We start from the raw sequence: 19,667 nt of genomic DNA, 5'->3' as shown, positions 1-19,667 counted from the left end.
CTAAACTCGCTGTCATGTTCCAGGCAATGTTTTTCCACTCCTCAATTGTCCAGTGTTGATAATCACGTGACATCGAGCCGCTTCTTGTTTTTAGCTGATAGGAGTGGAATCCGGCGTGGTCGTCTGCTGCAATAGTCCATCCGTAACAAGGATCAACAATGTGTGCGTTCCGAGATTGCCGTTCTGCACACCACTGCAGTTATTTGTCTGTTTGTGGCCCGCCGGTTAGTTTACCCGATTCTTGCCATTCTCCTTTGACCTCTCTCATCAACAAGCTGTTTTCGCACACAGGACTGTCGCTGTAAAGTTTTTTGTTTGTCGCACCATTCTTGGTAAAACCCTAGACCCTGTCGTGTGTGAAAAGCCCAGGAAGGGGGCCATTTGAGATACTGGACTCGACGCGCCTGGCACCGACTCACACTCAAAATCGCTTAGGTCACTTCGATGTCTGCCTGCTTTATATAGCAAGCCACGGCCACGTGACTCACTATCTGTAGGAACGATCCAATTTCGTGAATGGGGTGGTGTACCTAATAAACTGTCCGGTGAGTGTATATGGGGCGGCAGGTAGCCTTGTGGTTAAGAGTGCTGAGATATTAACTGAAATGTTGCTGGTTCGAATCCCTGAGCCTACTCACTGAAAATGATATTTGTGCCCTTGAGCAAGGCACTCAACCCTAATTGCTCCTGTAAGTCACTCTGGATAAGAGTGTCTGCTAAATGACTAAATGTATGTTTAATTTAATACAATTATAATTAACATCCTATTTCTGCAAGTAGAAAGTCCATTCTAGAATTAAGTGGTGTGTTAAAATAGCAAAAACCACGTACGCCTCTATAAATTCAATTACAGTGTGAATGTTCTCTTGAGGGAACAAAGTGTTCTGTCTTATCACTGATGACATCAAATTCTGTGCCATAATGCCACACCATTCAATTTGCATAACCTCAAAAAGACTCCCAGCTGTACACAGTTCTGCAACTGAAAAGGAGCCTTTTGTCTTTTTTTGTCTGGTGTGTGTACATGGATGTCACAATGTGGAAAATTAGCTATTTTACTTCAATAATAACACTGAAAAGTTGTTCACTTTTTTTTTTAAACAAATGTTTATTTTCTTTAAACAAAGCCCAATACACGATTGAAGCAAAACTGGGGAATATTGGTAAATTGCACACAACGTTTCTGTAACAATCACCTCACAGGTGAATGTGTCAACTGAGGGAGAAAAGAAAAGTCTAACCCTCAAAATGGTGCAGATTTTTCCAAAGAAAAGAGTGTAGAACGAGACGACACTTTGGACAAATGTAAAACAAACAAGACCAGCCTGGGATCAAACTACATTTATACAACAAACTTGAAAAGGTATAAAGGTATACTGTAGTACAATGGTTATTTGTCCCAGAGGTGGCATAGTAGTTTGAATCCAAACTTGCTTCGTTTTAGCTGGTTCAGAAGTTATTGGCCTTGACCAATGCGAGCAAAGCAAAAGAGAAACAGTTAACGTCAAATGTGAGAGAAAACAATTCATCTTAATGTGTCAAAATAAATTCCACATGATGATAATTTTGGTCACACACTGACACAAAACTGTTACACAATGTGAACACATCTCGTACACATTGCACTGACTATAAGTTTGTTTACGCTTTGTCGAAATTCCACTCCCAGGGGGGCTCACAAAAGGTAATGGGGTCATACACGTAAGAAGGAAAAATATGCATTGTTGTAAACAGAACCCACACCAAAAGACACCGCTCGCGTTGCCCTGTTTAACACATGCATACTATTCCACCCAGAGAGAAAAAAATGTTTATCCAACATTGGCAACACTTCTTTTCCCCCGAATGAAACATATCTAATGCCTCTCTTTCTCTTCAACCTTTAAGTATACCATGAGATTTGTGGAAATTTACTCCCTGCAAATATATAGGTATAATAGTGGTGCCAGATTGAAATGTCTCACTAGCCATTTATGTCAAAGGGAAGGGGGAATTAAAAATACAATTGAATAGGTTAATTCTCACACGACACATTTATTTCATGTTTCTAATAGGGATAGATGATGTAGAGGGTTACATTTGCCAACAATGCCAGCCAGTGTAGATTTAAACAAATTACTTTAAGGCAAGTAGGCCTACCTTTGAAAGAAAATGTCACCAAACTAAAATAATTTGATTTAATTTTTAAATCGACTGGGCTTGGATGAGAGTCTAATTCAAAGTTAATCATAATATTTTATAATGAAAAATCCACACATGCTAACGGTGTACTATAGATTAACACCCTAATTTAGACTCATGGACATCGAGGAGTCGAAAAATTGTTTTGGGAAATGTGCAGCGGTGACACCAATGTTTACTAGTGGGTTGGCAGCTAAATGTGGGCACTTTCTCCAAGTAACAGAACCACTTGGTATACAATGTCGTATGAGAATAAGCAATCACGGACTATTTGAAATGAGTTGATCCACCCACGTAAACAACTCCAAAGATTTTCTGATACAGAAAAAAATACAATGTGGACAATGCATAGGGGAAGATAAAATGTCTCCCAATTGATCTTTTTAATAACAATTTCCATCATTTCAAGACACCGATTTGCTCTGATTTCCTTGGGGGAAAGGTTATATAACAAAATAAATCTATACTGTTGTTTCCATGGATGGTTGAAAAGGTGAGTACAACATGCACCATTATGATTGCAGTAATCAACAAATATTCCCATCATTTTAAATGGCACACTATCCCCTGTATACTATAAGGAATAGGGTGCCACTTGGGATGCTACCGTTGTTTCGACAAAGACCTAAAAACACGTGGCTATGTTAGAAATATTTCTTGTGACTGAAGCAACTGTCAAATACTCAAAAGGCTCTGCCTGAGAACATCCGTTTGAAGCAAAAAAAAGTACTAATAAAATACTCATCTTTTCCATCTTTATATCCGTTGCTGATAAAGTCATTTGTAATAAAGTATATGTTACTATTATTTACTTTCTTAAAAATCTGAAGCAGTTTTTATCGTGGCATTTTGACACAAAATATCCTCTTGGATATTTACATGGGAAATAAACTTTCTCAAGCATTAAAAACAAGCTTATATTATGGGTTTGCAACAGCATAAAAACAACTTTGTAGAAATAAGGGAGATACATAATTGCATAGCAGATTAGGACATAACTGAACAGTAACTGAGCTTTTTTTTGGTATGGTGCGGTAGGTTTGCTGTGTACTGACGTTCCCCTCTGTATATATACATAATGAAGTATTTCCATTTCAAGTCTGTCCATATTTTCACTCATCCACAGTAGAGAACAGTTTAGTCTCTGCACTGTAAGTCCGTAGGAGTCTTTTCAAGAAAACGATTATACTTTGTCAAAAGTGCCATTTTGCTACATTTATCAGCTGATCCATGGTCTGTCACTGAACACTTACACACACACACACACAAGTGTGTTAGACACCCCCAACAGCTTTCAGATACTGTGAGTTTTGGTCACATGGACACACAGACACCCGTAGGGGGATAGACTTGAAAGTAAAAACGCAAGAAGGGGGAAAAGAAAAAGAAAAAATGATGCACTCAAGTTTTATCTGCGTTTTGACATTCCAGCTGGTAAAGCTTTGAAAAGAACAAGCACCATTAGGAAAAGGCCTCCAATGTCCTCCGCTGGGGAGAGAGTTCAGCAGTTTCACCTCGACTCTGCGCTCCCACAATACGCACGAGAGACAAGACTACATTCAGGCTCTCGCCACTGTTCACAGTCAGTTCACAGTCACTGAAATGTTTTCAGGCTTCGTTTTGCGTTAGTCTCTTTAGTCCTTTCCTCTCTCGTGGGTCAAACGTCTGTTAGTAGGCAAGACACGGGCCTAGTTTTTAATTATTATTATTTTTTAAATCTTTGAGTCCAAAGTCCGAGCACAATATATAAATATACATTTTTAGGAAAACAAGTCTCTTTCATGTTTTTGCCCAACTGAATGGCCAGGAGGGTCCTCACCGCTTCTGCTGTGCGTAGACGGGGTGCGCTAGCGTAACATTCAGAGAGTCATTGTGCTGGACCAGTGACGTGTGCTGATAGTGGAGGACCAGTTCTTTGAGCGAGTTGTACAGGTTGTAAGGTTCGGCAAAGCCAAACCCTGAGGGCGTCTTGTTGATGACACAGTGCTTCACCTCACCTTCCACACTGGAGAGGAGAGACGGAGAAGGAGAGAAACGTCAAGTCATATTCTATTAGGTCAGATTGTACTTTTTTGTTCCCAGCACTAGGGCACACATGACTCTACGACTTGACTAATCATCAAGCCCTTGGTCACACGAGGTTCACTCTAGACATGGTTGAGCTGCAGTGTCTACACCTGTTCCTGTAAAGTCTACAGTCTCTGAATTTGTGTTTGCAGTGCCAACGTCAATGTGCTGAACAGTGTAGAAGCAAACAGCTTGACTTCAGGTTGAGGTAAACAGAAAGGGTGTAGGTGCAGCACAGTCTGATCCTTCAAGGGAACACTGTCAAGCTACAGCCATACAAACGCTGAGGTAAATTACATTGCATCAGTAACCAAATGCTGGTAGGGTCATTTCAGGATCAGGTAGATGCTTACATGACTATACTATAGAACGAAAGTAGAATGAGTACAAGGTCTTTATACGTACACAACACTGCAGGCGTAGCATCCTGCCTTGCTGCTGTCTCGGACCAAGAATGTTCCGTCTCTCTTCCCCCGGAGGAGTGCCTCAGCCTGCAGCCGGTTGATGTTGCCCAGCTTCCAGGAGCGCTCGTCGTGGTGCGGGAGGTCCTCATCGTCATCCACCATAGAGTATTGACTGGAGAACATAGATGGACGGAGGGAGTTAGGCACTTAAAGTTTGAAATCAAATGGCAAACCATTTAACAATGGTGCGATGCGATTCCCCATTGCTTGTCCCATAACTTTGCCAACGTTAGATACCAGGAACATAAAAATGTATGGAAGGTCAGTCTATAATACTCACTCTTCCGTGTTCTCGTTCTTGATTTCCAGCCACTCGTTGAGCTTCTTCTGCCTGACACCCTTCTGGGTCAACCACCTGGAATACAAGAACCATGACAAGACCGATTAGAGACTGGTAGTATCGAGACCTTTACAAGACGTTCCCATCACCAGAAAAATAAAGTTACTTGAATTGATTTGAAACTAGGAGGTGATACTTACATGAGGTACTGATCCCTGGTCTTGCGGAGCTGGATGAGGTCGGGCTTGATGCTGTTCATCCGTTTGTCGATCTCTCGGTAGTCAGCGGCCTGCTTCTTCAGATCCTCCTCCAGACGCCGCTTGCTGTCCACGATCTCACTGATACGAGACTTCAGCTTCTCATAGTTGCCCATGATCCTGAGGAAAACAATCACTCAGTTATGAAGCATTAAGAAGTTGATCAGATAAGAAAACAATGTCCAAATGTAATTTTTTGGGCAGTTTTTTTGGGGGGTCTAGATCAAGCCCTTACCTCTGGATCTCCTTGTCATTGCCTTCCCTCCTGAACTTCTCAATGTACTCTTTGCTGTACCGCTCTTGCGTTTGGCACTGCTCCTCGAAGATCTTGATGGTTTCGTTGAAGGCTTCGATCGCTGTCCTCTTCATTTGGATTTCCTGGGACGTCCTGGTGTACTCCTCGTAGAGGCGGTCATACTCTCGGTTTTTCTCCTGATACTGCTGGTGGTACTCATGGAGCTTCTTCCCCACAGCCTCGATGTTGTCCTCCTTCACCACCTGATCCTGAGAAGGGGAGGCGAAGAAATGGAGTAGAGCTGTAGATCTACAGTGACTCATTTGCCAAGGCTTTTGAGCTATGACGCATTGTGTGAAAAGTCCTAAACAAATACATTTTATGATCATGCTGACGGTTACCTGCTGGTGTTTGGAGACGGGGAACTGCAGCTTGACGTCTAGCTTGGGGTTGTATTGGGCCAGCGACTCATTGCGGTAGTGGTTGATGAGCTCCACTACTGAGTTGAAGGTCAGGGGGTCCGAAAAGCCGTATTTCCCATCCCGGTGGAATATCTTGATCAGCTTATTGTTACCCCCTTTTCTGTAAGTGGAGACCAATAGGGAGGGGGGACCAAATAAAAATGAAATATTCAACAAACACTAGTTATAGAGGAGGTGCGAAGTGAGTCTTTTTCGAGGGAAGGAAAAAGACTTACCTCAAAGTGAGCGTGTAGTCGCCGTGCATCTTGGTGGAGGCATCACGGACCAAGAACGTACCGTCGGCCGTGTCCCTCAGCTTCTCGTTGACCTCCTCGCGGGAGATGTCTCCCCAGTACCATTCGCCGTCCTGCAGCGCCATGTTGTTGTTCATACCGTTGTTAGTGACAGCAGGGGCTGTGGGTTTGGGCGGCTTGGGAGGTAGGGCTGTATTGTTCGAGAGGGGAGAGAGAGGGCTGCTTAGTTCATGTGATGATGATACAGTCAATTGCCTATTGCATTAAAACAGGAGCATGTCGTTATCAGGAGTGATGTCACCCCTGGCATAGTCTATATAATGTAATGCTAAGCCAGTATGCCAGGGGGGAGCTGAAAGGGGTTGTAGAAATATATTTTACTCTAGCTGCGAGTGGAAAATATTATTCCATTTGCTTAGTGGACAATTAAGAGAGCCATTTGAACCTGATCAAACGTCTGCGGCAGTTAGAACAGTGGGAGGATACGGCTTTCTACCTCCAATCCTTTCCACTTGATTACATTGGGCTGAAAGAAAAACACTGCTCTCCAACATTGAGAGAGAGAGCAAGAAAGAGAGCGCAAGTGAGAGAGAGAGAAAAAAAAGAGTGAGTGAGTAAGGGAGAATGGATTACATTCAAGAAAAAAAAATAACCCCCTTCACTCCTCCGTGTTGGGACCTAACCATAAATCGCAACAACGAGAAATCAACCCCATCTGTTGCCCCAATTACGCCGCACACAGATAATCTCTGCCTTTCTGCAAAACGGCCACAAAAAAAGGGAAAAAATAAATGACACTGCATAATTTCAGACCTAATGGAGCGCAGCTTTGGGCCTGCAGCTCAAATGCAAAAAGCTGTAAACCATTGCAGAATCATCATGTAAATACTATAACTCAGCCACATATCCACCAATATAACTGTCTGTAGAGAAACCAATGAACCCACCAAGCTCCATGGTCGAAAAAACCTCATATCACCACGTTGCGTTGAACACATCCAGTCCCTTCTCTTCCAAATGGTTTCTTCTAAGCAACAGCATTCTCCCTAATGCAAATTCCCCCATTCCTATTTCATGCTGCTAGCACTCAGAATCAATAAGCCCTAATCGCTGCATTGGAATGGTTAATCACACGAATGACTCAGGCTCACTCGATATAGCTGCCACTCTTTCAGAGGTGCAGGCAGGAGGGAGCTGAGCTGAAATGGCAGAAGGCTATTTTTAAACGTACTAGAGCTGCTTCACTCTCTTTGTTCCCCATCTGCCTGCTGTCCTGCTGCAGCGTACCTCAGACTTCAACGTAGCAGGAGAGACACCGAGCCATGGGCATAATATACATATTTATAACATGAGCCATATCCATGGCGATGGAATAATGTATGCAAATGGGCTGTTCCCTTTAGCTGGATTTCGCCAAACGCTGGATCTTTCCGAAAGCCTACTGGTTGCAGCAGTGCCTAAATCCACGGATCCAGAAGAGGTGATCAGAGATGGCCAGAGGGTATGGCAATGCAGGCAGTAGTTGTGGGCTGACAGCCAAGGTGACATTTCACCGCCACCAGAACTCACCATTTGCCTTAGGAACTTCCTGCGCTGCTGCTAGCCTTAGACCATCGTACCCCCTGCCATACAATGTCTCGGCACGCATTGAGACAGACTTGTCATGCAACACCCAGCGTTAATGAGCTAAGTCAGTTTGCCTACCTGGAGGGTCCATCTCTAGGTAAAATAAAGGTTCAGAATCGACGTCAAACTCGGGTCTCAGACAAGAGTCCTCCAAATCCTCCCATGTTTCAGAGACAGCCTTGTTGCACATTTGAATGATACAATCGTAATCCGTTCTGAATGGAGCCCTGCTCTCTTCGTACGACCACCTCAAAAACCCATTTTAAAAAGCCGTCTTGAAAGGCAGCTTGCCTGCTTCCTTGCTCAGTAATGTGTTACATCACTTACCACAGCCAATTGCGCGGGGGGGGACTGTCAACAACAACTCCTGCATCTTTAATTTCCTGAAAGCGATGATGTCATTTTGAAAGCTCACTGGCCTTTTCCCATTTTAAGTTGCTGCTGCTATCCCTCAATGTGCACAGTCCCTGTAGTGCAGATCAGTGTCTATACAGACTAGAACACAAACAGGCTAAAATAGCCCTATAATAATCTGTTTAGTACACAGCATCCTTTCCAGAGATAGATCCGACTATAGCTGCTGTGAACATCTTCTCATAGCTCTAACGCAGTTGGAGTGAAACGAATCTGCAGCCTTCTCTCTTTCTCTCCTGCTCTGTAGCTCTCAGCCCTCCCTCCCGCAGGTTGCTCAATCCCTCCTCCCCGCGCGTGTCGTGTACCGGTTTAGTCCAGCCCACTGTTGGCACAGAGACAAAACCAGCTCTGCTGCTGCTGCGGCACGTAGGCAGGCCAGGCAGAGCAGCTCCACTACACGTCCTAAAGCCTTTGCCCCGGTCACAGCCACCCACTTACCACCACCAGTCACCCGGAGGCTCCAAAATACACCAGTAATTCTCCGGGGGGGATTATTGGGCAGAAGAGGAGGGGGGAATGGAGTCTTTCCAAAGGCAGCTTGGGAATGATGAAATAGGCCACATTGACTGAAAGTATACCAGATAAAAGCTTATCGGAGTGATAAGGACGACAGTTTTTACCTGGGTATTACTTTTTTAAGGGCATGTGATCTCATTTAAAAAGAACAGCTAGCTACATGCACTAAATCCAAGTAAAGAAAACCCTACATTATTCAACTTGTGCTTCATATTCATGGGCTTATTTATTTTTTGCTCGGTAGTAAATCATTGTAAAATTGCCTCTGAAACGGTACATTCTGCACTGTTGTCCCTAGATAAATCAGCGTGCCGTCCTGACCACACAGAAAGGCGGCAGGGTGATCTATGGGGCCTGTATGAACCAACAGTCTCTAAAAGTACAGCAGCGGAGAGCGAGCGAGCGATGGCTTGAGGAAAACCTGTTCTCCTTGACGGCTCCAGGAGACTGGCCATAAAATAAAAATACATTTAAAAAAAAACCTGTCAGTCTCGTTTCTGTCCCATAGCCTGCTCCACTGTTACCCAGCACATTTATTTAACATTTTCTATCTGGCCTATACATCTATCTAAAAATTCATTGTCTCAAGGTTTTGCTGAAGCCCTTGCATTAGCAATAAACCCTTGAAACTTATCCAGTGTGTCAGATTTGCAACGATTCAAGATCTCAAACTTACGTTGCAAGTTGTGCATGTTCTGGTATAAGGCACCAGTGGTGTGTCTTTTGTTTAAATCTCCCAATAACGGTGTGTAAAATCCAAACAGACAGAGCTCTAGATAGAACTCTCTCAAGTCCTTCTGAAAATGTCCATTCCGTGGCTTAAACAAGATTATTTTACTTTGGTTCTTAGAGAGGTGACGGTCCGTTCAGCGGTACTTAATGAAATCCAGGTAATCCGGTAACTCTCTGGCTTGGCTTGGAGGCAGGTGCTTGCCTGACTGCCTGGCTTGCTCCTTGATCTGACACGGGTGGTGTAACAGTGAGAGGGCTGCGTGCCTCTCTGTACAGCTCCCCCTCCCCCTCCCTCCCTTCCTCTCTAAATGTTATGCCAGGCTGAGGAGGGCTGTGCGAGTGGGGACCGCTGGTTAAAGAGGAACTGCCTTCAAAAAGCAACAAAACCCTTTGAAAACGACCTATGTGGCATCGATATGAGTCAGAAACCGTTATTCTAGTGCCAAAATTTACCTCAAGGTGTAAATAGGATAATTTTGGTCACAACAGGTATATGAAGGTTGGGCAGTGATTTGACGATTTACATTTCCCCACTAACACAGGGTGAACAGCTGCAGTGATTGCTCTATATCCAATAGCATAGACAGTGAGACAGACCTGCCCAATAGCCAGACCTTGTTTACACATCGCGCATCTTTTAACTTGAGAAATACTGCGCCCACCAAACACCTTAGATGTAAAATAGCTCAACTAAAACATCCTCCAAGAAAATAGTCTAAATTAATGACAGATTTCTTGAGTTACATTAGATTCATTCAGGGGATTTTGAGGAATAGGAAATAGGCTACTTCCAAGACTGAAATGTCCTTTTTCTAATGAGCAACAGAAAAGCACACGTGCCAATCGGCGTGTTCAGTGGCTCTAATGATTAGCTGAGCTGCTGCCTTGCTGTTGACCCTGTCTGCCCACTCTGAAACCTGGCCCTAGTGCCGACCGAAGGGGGGGGTGGGGGTCAGTCTTATGATTAACTCGCACAGGTTCAAATATTTGCTGAGCTGGGCACTTTGGGGGCTGGGAGGGGTGTGTGGAAGGAGCCAGCGGGGAGGGGGGGCGGGGTTAGAAGGGTGAGGCAGAGGGGAGAGCAGTGTGGGCCTAGGAAGTAGGAGCAGCCGCCGGGCTTACGCCTCAATCTCACGACAGTGTCACTGCATCAATGATGCGTAAATAAATTCAGCAGTCAAACATTTTTTTCAATATGTAATCCAAACATTTGTGGATGTGTGTGTAACAAAAGTTCAACATTTCGCCTTTATCCTACTATTTCTGTCCAGTTGACGCATACAATTTCATACGTGTTGAATAAATTCAACATACACGCCACACAGAATGCACTGAAACTGCAAGGCATTGGTTGGTGCAAGGCAAACGCAGCGCTCCATTGGAAATGAATGTACTTCTGGTGTACCAAAACACAATGACGCTGTCAGTCTGATCGTGGTGTAACAAGAGGTGCTCTGTGGAACGGACCGAGTTTCCAGCCAACCCAATCTAAGTGGCCTTTGGCTGCTTACTTAAAAATAGGCTCCCAGTAACTGGGAGGAGGCATACAGACACGCACACAGACAGACAGACTATCATTCAGAGAAACACGTATTTGCAGACAGTACACATACCCACACTTTCGTAGAAAGTCTCACACGTGCTCTCAAAAGATCCCCACGTACACACGTGTGGTGTTAAACACAACTGAATGACAAACTGCTCCCCTCCGAGTCCAACCTACCTGGTATGTATGCGTGTTTCACGAGTGTCGGTGCATGGCACATAGTGTGTGTGTGTGTGTGTGTGTGTGTGTGTGTTTGACACAGGAAGGGACCTGGCTGGTTCAGCAGAGAGAGAAGTCAAAGCGTGCGGTGTTGAGTGTTCGTGCTCGTCCTTGCCCACCAGCCCGCCCACCTCCCCCGTCGGCCCATTGCTCCTGCAGGTGTGAACTACAGACAGCAGCCCGAGCGAGATGGATGTTAGAAATAGGCCCCGACAGATAATACAACTTTTTAAAACAGTGACAGCCAGGCAATGGGCCCCCGGGCTGCCTAAAGGCTGTTTCAACAAGCAACTGTAAGAACACAACCGTGCCACGCAACATTGTGCACTCCCACACGAGAACGCTAGCTTAGTCCACACCCCACCGATTATGTGGGGGAAAAAATATATATATATATCATAGCTTTTCCCACAATATGGTTTCATTCCGTCACAACATGAATTGATGAAATGTTCAAACTTTAGTTCTGTGTATTTCTGGCCACGGTACAGTCTAACATAATTAAAACCGATGGTTCTTCTGTGCACAGCACGTTTGATGGAATCCACCTAAAAAAAAACACTACATCAACTATTCACTTTGATCTCAACAAGCCACTGATTTCCTGTTCAAAAGGGGAAGGTGGCTCTACCCTCGGCACCAAACCAAAAATGAACACAACCCCTTCTTACACAACACAGTTTAAGATCCCATTATTGAGGCTATGGGTTAAAGGGACACTTTAGGATGTTGGCAATTAAGCATGTTATCTGCTTCCCCAGAGTCACATGAACTTGTGGATACCATTTTTTGTGTCTCTGCATCCTGTATGAAGGATGTTAGAAGTAGTTTTGCGAGCCAATGCTAACCAGCGTTAGCGCAACGACTGGATGTCCATGGGTATCGTACAAACAGTTATGCAAATTGCAGAAACATTGAAGTGGTATCCATGAGTTCATCCCAATCCCTTTATCCCTGCAGCCTTAGTCTAAGATACAGTGCATTTGGAAAGTATTCAGACCCCTTGACTTGTTTCACATTTTATTCAAAAATGTTATTTTATTTGATTCTAAAATTGATTCAATAGTTCTTTCCCCCCTCATCAATCTACACACAATATCCTATAATGACAAAGCCAAAACAGGTTTATAGAAATTTTTGCAAAAACAAAAAACAAACCTGAAATATCACATTTACATACGTATTCAGACCCTTTACTCAGTACTTTGTTGAAGCACTTTTGGCAGCGATTACAGCCTTGTCTTCTTGGGTATGATGCTACAAGCTTGGCACACCTGTATTTGGGGGAGTTTCTCCCATTCTGCTCTGCAGATCCTTTCAAGCTCTGTCAGATTGGATGGGGAGCGTCACTGCACAGTTATTTTCAGGTCTCTACAGAGATGTTCAAGTGGGTTCAAGTCCGGGCTCTGGCTGGGCCACTCGAGGATATTCAGAGACCTGCGTTGTCTTGGCTGTGTGATTAGGGTCGTAATCCTGTTGGAAGGTGGACCTCCGCCTGAGTCTGAGGTTCTGAGCCATCTGGAGCAGTTTTGTCATCAAGGATTTCTCTGTACTTTGCTCCATTCATCTTTCCCTTGATCCTGACTAGTCTCCCAGTCCCTGACTCTGAAAAACGCCACCACCATGCTACACCGTAGGGATGGTTCCAGGTTTCCTCCAGAAGTGACGATTGGCATTCAGGCCAAAATAGTTCAATCTTCGTTTCATCAGAGAATCTTGTTCCTCATTGTCAGAGTCCTTTAGGTTCCTTTTGGCAAACTACAAGCAGGCTGTCATGTGCCTTTTACAGAGGAGTGGCTTCCATCTGGCCACTCTACCATAAAGGCCTGATTGGTGGGGTGCTGTAGAGATTGTTGTCCTTCTGGATGGTTCTCCCATCTCCAAAGAGGAACTCTAAAGCTCTGTCAGAGTGACTATTGGGTTCTTGATCGGAGGTGATCAAGGCCCTTCTCCCCCGATTGCTCAGTTTGGCTGGGCGGCCAGCTCTAGGAAGAGTCTTGGTGGTTCCTAACTTCTTCCATTTAAGAATGGAGGAGGCCAGGTGTTCAGGTGGACTCCAATCAAGTTGTTGAAACATTGATGATCAATGGAAACAGGATGTCATTATGGGGTATTGATAAGGATTTGAAATTATTTAATCAATTTTAGAACAAGGCTGTAAAGTAACAACATTTGGAAAAAGTCAAGGGGTCTGCATACTTTCGGAATACACTGTATATTTATCCATTTGCATAACTGTTAGTTAGATACCATGGACTTCTAGTCATTGAGCTAATGGTAGTTAGCATTGACTCGCAAAATTGCCTCTAACATACTGGACAGAGGGGAAGCTCATCTGACTCCGGGGGAAGTAGATAAAGAGGCTCATTACCAAAATCTCAGGAGAATGCTTTGCAGGTTCCAACGCTAAGTATACACGAAGCAAACCAAATGCTAGGTTCGATCCAATGGAAAATAATGTGTTTAATAAAAGGTTTTAATATTAATATTGGTTTGTAGTCATTTGCCGTGGTATATCAAAAACAGCGTAGTGATATTTAAAACAGACATTTTTGTATAAAAATTGAAGTAGCGATTTTTGTCCCACAATAGTGACCTGTTTGTGCACAGTGCAGTGTGATTATGTAGTTTTAACTTTCTATAACACAGTACAGCACATGAACGTAAATCTCTTTCACAGAGGCAAGGATGGGCATTAGTTTCTTTAGCTTTAAATATAGAACTGAGATACAGCGACAATCACTCTAAAGCTCTGCATACACCCCCAACCAGAAGAGCATACTACATGCTGAATAACAGAAGAGAGGAATGTGAGTTCTTACCTGGAGCAGCCTGGGCTTCTGTCCATTCGCTGGTCACAAGGGTCTCGATGATCTTGATGTGAGCATCTGGGCTGGGCTCACAGCTGATGATGTGAACAAGTAGAAGAAAGAAGAAAAAAGGACGAAATGAAAGTCAAATTGATTCGGTGATTTTCCAGGCAGCTGACTGGCCCTGCTGCTCTGGTTAATCTGTGCATGGTCTCTCTCTCTCGGTCTCTAACTGATGGGACTTCAAGCCCGGCTCCTTTAATTGCTACATCACAGCTTCCCAACCTAATCCTTTCACAGCCAGTCAGCGTGCGTGCGTGCGTCAGTCAGCGTGCGTGCGTCAGTCAGTCAGTCAGTCAGCGTGCGTCAGTGCGTCAGTCAGCGTGCGTCAGTGCGTCAGTCAGCGTGCGTGCGTCAGTGCGTCAGTCAGCGTGCGTGCGTCAGTGCGTCAGTCAGCGTGCGTGCGTCAGTGCGTCAGTCAGCGTGCGTGCGTCAGTGCGTCAGTCAGCGTGCGTGCGTCAGTGTGCGTACGTGCGTGCGTCAGAGTGCGTGCGTGCGTGCGTGCGTCAGCCAGCGCGCGTCCGTCAGTCAGTCAGCGCGCGCCAGTCAGTCAGTCAGCGCGCGCCAGTCAGTCAGTCAGTCAGCGCGCGCCAGTCAGTCAGTCAGTCAGCGCGCGCCAGTCAGTCAGTCAGTCAGCGCGCGCCAGTCAGTCAGTCAGTCAGCGCGCGCCAGTCAGTCAGTCAGCGCGCGCCAGTCAGTCAGTCAGCGCGCGCCAGTCAGTCAGTCAGCGCGCGCCAGTCAGTCAGTCAGCGCGCGCCAGTCAGTCAGTCAGCGCGCGCCAGTCAGTCAGTCAGCGCGCGCCAGTCAGTCAGTCAGCGCGCGCCAGTCAGTCAGTCAGCGCGCGCCAGTCAGTCAGTCAGCGCGCGCCAGTCAGTCAGTCAGCGCGCGCCAGTCAGTCAGTCAGCGCGCGCCAGTCAGTCAGTCAGCGCGCGCCAGTCAGTCAGTCAGCGCGCGCCAGTCAGTCAGTCAGCGCGCGCCAGTCAGTCAGTCAGCGCGCGCCAGTCAGTCAGTCAGCGCGCGCCAGTCAGTCCGTCAGCGCGCGCCAGTCAGTCCGTCAGCGCGCGCCAGTCAGTCAGTCAGCGCGCGCCAGTCAGTCAGTCAGCGCGCGCCAGTCAGTCAGTCAGCGCGCGCCAGTCAGTCAGTCAGCGCGCGCCAGTCAGTCAGTCAGCGCGCGCCAGTCAGTCAGTCAGTCAGTCAGTCAGCGCGCGCCAGTCAGTCAGTCAGTCAGCGCGCGCCAGTCAGCCAGTCAGTCAGTCAGCGCGCGCGCGTCAGTCAGTCAGCGTGCGCCAGTCAGTCAGTCAGTCAGCGTGCGCCAGTCAGTCAGTCAGTCAGCGTGCGCCAGTCAGTCAGTCAGTCAGCGTGCGCCAGTCAGTCAGTCAGTCAGCGTGCGCCAGTCAGTCAGCGTGCGCCAGTCAGTCAGCGTGCGCCAGTCAGTCAGTCAGCGTGCGCCAGTCAGTCAGTCAGCGTGCGCCAGTCAGTCAGTCAGCGTGCGCCAGTCAGTCAGCGTGCGCCAGTCAGTCAGCGTGCGCCAGTCAGTCAGCGTGCGCCAGTCAGTCAGCGTGCGCCAGTCAGTCAGCGTGCGCCAGTCAGTCAGCGTGCGCCAGTCAGTCAGCGTGCGCCAGTCAGTCAGCGTGCGCCAGTCAGTCAGCGTGCGCCAGTCAGTCAGCGTGCGCCAGTCAGTCAGCGTGCGCCAGTCAGTCAGCGTGCGCCAGTCAGTCAGCGTGCGCCAGTCAGTCAGCGTGCGCCAGTCAGTCAGCGTGCGCCAGTCAGTCAGCGTGCGCCAGTCAGTGTAAGTCAGTGTGCCTGTCTGTCTCTTCCACCCACCTGGCAGCCTGCTGTCTGAAGAGCACCGGGCTGAAGATCTCACCGAGCGTGCGGGAGCTGAGCAGGTTCTTGGGTGCATTGTGACACACCCGGGACCAGTGGCGCAGCAGGCAGTGGAAGGTGAGCCAGTACTGGGCCGGAAGGCTGGGTGCGCTGGCGATGTGACGCAGCTGCTGGGCACACTCCTCAGGGCTCTGCACCTCTGTGGGACCCACACACACACGTCAGAGAAGAAGGAATGTCACACTGACAAAACCCTTCCAAAAGCTCCCTCAGTTGTAGCTACAGATGTGTGAGGCGAGCAGGCTTCCCTTCGACCAATGGGGTGGCGGGAAGACGAAGAAGAAAAGAGCCCTGTGTGCAGTCGTCGTGTTAGAAAACCACATTGAGATTGTGTGTGCTCGACAATGAGTGAGGAGTGCAAGGTACACTTGCAGATGATTGGCTAGCACTGAGATGTGGGAGATAAACCCTCAGGCTTATTTTAGTTGCTATTAACCACAGATATCCTGTCTCTGGCCATGTGACAGAACGATAATCCAGCGAGCACTGAAGAACAGAACAAAGGGAGGGAGAAGGAGAGAACCCACGACAGATGTAGAGATACAGAGAAGGGAGGGACAGAGGTTCAAAAGGCGAGAGAGAGAGAGAGAGAGAGAAAGACAGACAACCCAAGACAGAGAGCGAACCTAAGAAATGGGGGAAGGGAGAAAGAGAGCGATAGAGAAAGAGATAGTGTGTCTCTCTCTCTGTGTAAGGGCCAACGGGTGGATATTGACACTAGGCTCTAGGTCCTCTGGGTACCCTCTCCAATCTCAAAGTACAGAGTGTTCCATCGTCCAGCCAATGGAAGATTAGGTTAGGACTGCTGTGTACCTTTGGGTTGGGGTAAGGCCCAAATATTCAGCATTATTGCTGAGACCTACAAACAAATGTCAACCTCTAACCAACATGCTGATTTTGACTCGACCCACTTTCGAGTAAAACAGCAAGGAAACAGCGGGTGCTATAGAATAATGGTTGTAATCATGTGGTGTATTCTGACGAGAGTGAATGGCAGTGTTTACCGTGTGTGTGTGTGTGTGTGTACCTTGGGCGGTGTGGACCAGCTGAGTGTAAATGGCTGGTAGGATGACAGGCTGGGGAAGGTCCTGCAGGTACCGACTCAGACCGTCACACAACATCTGCAGGTCCATCTGGTCCAGGTCTGCTGAGGGAGGATCTGAACACAACACATACATTTGCTCACGGTCTAACTGCTTTTTATATAAAAAACGCACTTTGTTGTCGTTTTTTTAAATAAAAAGACATTGAATTTGGGTGGAAATAAGTGAAGAAGATGAATTCCGCTCACCAGTGTCAAAGCACTGTCTGACATCTAGTCCACCACCGGCTGTGAAGGTTCTGTACAGAGTTGGATTGTCCAGACCTACGCCAAATCAAGGAGCACATGATACCACTAGCTGAAATGCAATTACTTTGATTCCTGGAAAGCGCATAGCTGAAATGCAATTACTTTGATTCCTGGAAAGTCCATAAAATCACTATGAAACTATTCAGATTTAAGGAGAAAAAAAAATATATTTTTAAATGTTTTATTTAACCTTAATTTAACTAGGCACGTCAGTAAAGAACACATTGTTATTTACAATGATGGACTAGGAACAGTGGGTTAACTGCCTTGTTCAGGGGAAGAACGATAGATCAGCGTTTTACCTCGTCAGCTCGGGGATTCGTACTAGCAACCTATCGGTTACTAGTCCAACACTCTAACCACTAGGCTACCTGCTGCCCCCAACTAAATGAAATCATGTTGTTGATAAACAAGCAGTGAATCTTCTAGAATGCAAATATAGGCCATTTTTTTGTATTAGTCCGGTGTGTACTGGCCAGCTCAGCTCACCTTTCTTCTCAATGGCCTCCAGCAGCCTGGCAAGCATGGGGGGAGCCGTCTCTGGGAGGGAAAACTGCTCTGTCAGGTCCAGTAGGGCTGAGCCTGGAAGACGAGAAGAAGAGAGGAAGTGGTTTTAGTTTGTCATTTTCACTTAACAAGGTCATCTTCAGGATTCAATAGGTAACAAAACGGTGAAGGCTAAGAGAAAGACGGACTGGGAGGGTATGAGTTGGAGGTTGGTTGGGGTCAATTTCATTTAAAACGTATCAGGAAGTGAATTGAAATTCAGTATTTTATTTTTTTATGTATTTTATTTTTTTTAAATTGCCCAACCCTTGTTTAACCAAGCCCTTGTTGGTTATATGCAAGAGTCAATCTCTCCCACCCTCTAACAAGACACAAAGGGGTCCATTTTGGGCTTCCACACTTCAGTCCCACCACCAAGTTGGCCTCCATCCCCACCCCTCAGGCAAGCTGTTAATATATTAATCCCACTTTGCCATGCGTTCACATGGTGGGCAGAGAGCGGCTGTGCCTTTCAACTGGGCAGGAAGGGCGATTTGGGACTGGAGCGCAACTTCAAAAGGGTATAGAAGACACCAGACCAAAGGAGTGGTGGAGAGACCAAAAGACAACCGACCGATTCAGGTTAGAGAGGGGCTGAGCAGTAGATACCATTCAGGTTACGCTGGGTTGGACCAAGCAAACACCCAGTGATATGCATGAGCCAAGCCAGGTCTGAGGAAAGCCAGGTCTGAGGAAAGCCAGGTCTAGCCAGGTTTTTTTTTTTATTTCTTTCTTCTTCTCATTAAATCTTAGCATTCAGGTGTGGTGGACATGAAAGGCTCCGGGGGCTGGCACAGATTTTATTTGGATTTGCAAAAAAGGTTATTTTTAAAAAAGGTCACTTTTCTGAAAGGCCCAACTGTTCAAAGCTTTGAGTCTGCAGTTTCAAATGCAGACAACCATGAATGGAGACCCTTTTACATTTACTTCCCCCCCCCTCTCTCTCTCCTCTCTCCCTCTACCCTGAAATTGTTGAACTTTTTTGTAAACGGGCATGAAAGTGGGCATCTAGCATAGCCATCTACGGATACATGCCGGTCATTAGCCTGGAAACGTTCGCTCCCCCAGGAGGCTGCTTGCTAGGCTAAATAATGATCTGCCATATGTATTGCCATGTCCTCGTTTCACACCGGACACTGAATTTAAAATGAAAAACTCTGTCCGGTTGCGTGTGAACCGACTGGATCAGAAGAGAGAGAGAGACCTTTAACCACCAAACATGCTCTCCCGTGTCGGCTCGAGACAACGGTCATCTGGAAGACATTACTGTGTGGAACGCGCCACACGGACCAAAACAAAAAGAGGAGCGGGATTCTCAGAAGCAGTGAACTTTGAGCTAATGGAACGCCAACGTTCCCCCAAATAGAGAGCTAGCCATCCAGTGCCACCTCTGCACGGCTTGGAGGTGTAACCTCCCTGTCCAGAACGACATCCTACACTGCTGTCCTCCCTTCACTGCCAAAGCCCGACCAGCCTTGGCCTCCCGCTTCTGGGAAACTCACTTCACAATCTGGGGCTAAATTTACACCGGGCCCCATCGCTACAGAAAGTCCACCGGGCCCCATCGCTACAGAAAGTCCACCGGGCCCCATCGCTACAGAAAGTCCACCGGGCCCCATCGCTACAGAAAGTCCACATGCAGGATAAAATGCATAGCAACGCCAACACAATCATGTCCTAGATCTACATGTATAGAAACATTAAAGCAGTCCTACATTACAGATAAGACTTGATTTACCTTTGTGATAACGACAATAAGAT

General features: G+C 46.5%; 1 protein-coding gene across 4 annotated transcripts in view; it reads right to left on the bottom strand.

Moving 5' to 3' along the window:
- Positions 1–1,088: 1,088 nt before the first annotated feature.
- The window catches only part of LOC110509692 (phosphatidylinositol 3-kinase regulatory subunit alpha), a 42,579-nt gene continuing 24,000 nt past the window's right edge, over positions 1,089–19,667 (bottom strand). The window contains exons 3-14 of one of the 4 annotated variants that reach the window (XM_021590728.3): positions 17,850–17,942; positions 17,301–17,375; positions 17,037–17,168; positions 15,947–16,148; positions 14,075–14,157; positions 6,182–6,389; positions 5,886–6,066; positions 5,485–5,753; positions 5,193–5,369; positions 4,993–5,067; positions 4,654–4,824; positions 1,089–4,186 (exon numbers count right to left, since the gene is read on the bottom strand). In XM_021590728.3, the coding sequence (XP_021446403.1) occupies positions 3,997–4,186; positions 4,654–4,824; positions 4,993–5,067; positions 5,193–5,369; positions 5,485–5,753; positions 5,886–6,066; positions 6,182–6,389; positions 14,075–14,157; positions 15,947–16,148; positions 17,037–17,168; positions 17,301–17,375; positions 17,850–17,942 (1,856 nt within the window). In that variant the 3' untranslated portion in view covers positions 1,089–3,996. Of the gene's footprint in view, positions 4,187–4,653; positions 4,825–4,992; positions 5,068–5,192; positions 5,370–5,484; positions 5,754–5,885; positions 6,067–6,181; positions 6,390–7,903; positions 8,525–9,431; positions 10,400–14,074; positions 14,158–15,946; positions 16,149–17,036; positions 17,169–17,300; positions 17,376–17,849; positions 17,943–19,667 lie in introns of those variants that run through there. The other 3 variants (XM_021590731.3, XM_021590729.3, XM_021590730.3) reach the window with 3 other exon arrangements.

The sequence above is a fragment of the Oncorhynchus mykiss genome, chromosome 29, assembly GCF_057628025.1.
Source record: "Oncorhynchus mykiss isolate SJ-2025 chromosome 29, ASM5762802v1, whole genome shotgun sequence".
NCBI classification, from domain to species: Eukaryota; Metazoa; Chordata; class Actinopteri; order Salmoniformes; family Salmonidae; genus Oncorhynchus; species Oncorhynchus mykiss.
Note: the sequence above shows the minus strand (reverse complement) of the source record. Positions and strands in the feature narration are given on the sequence as shown.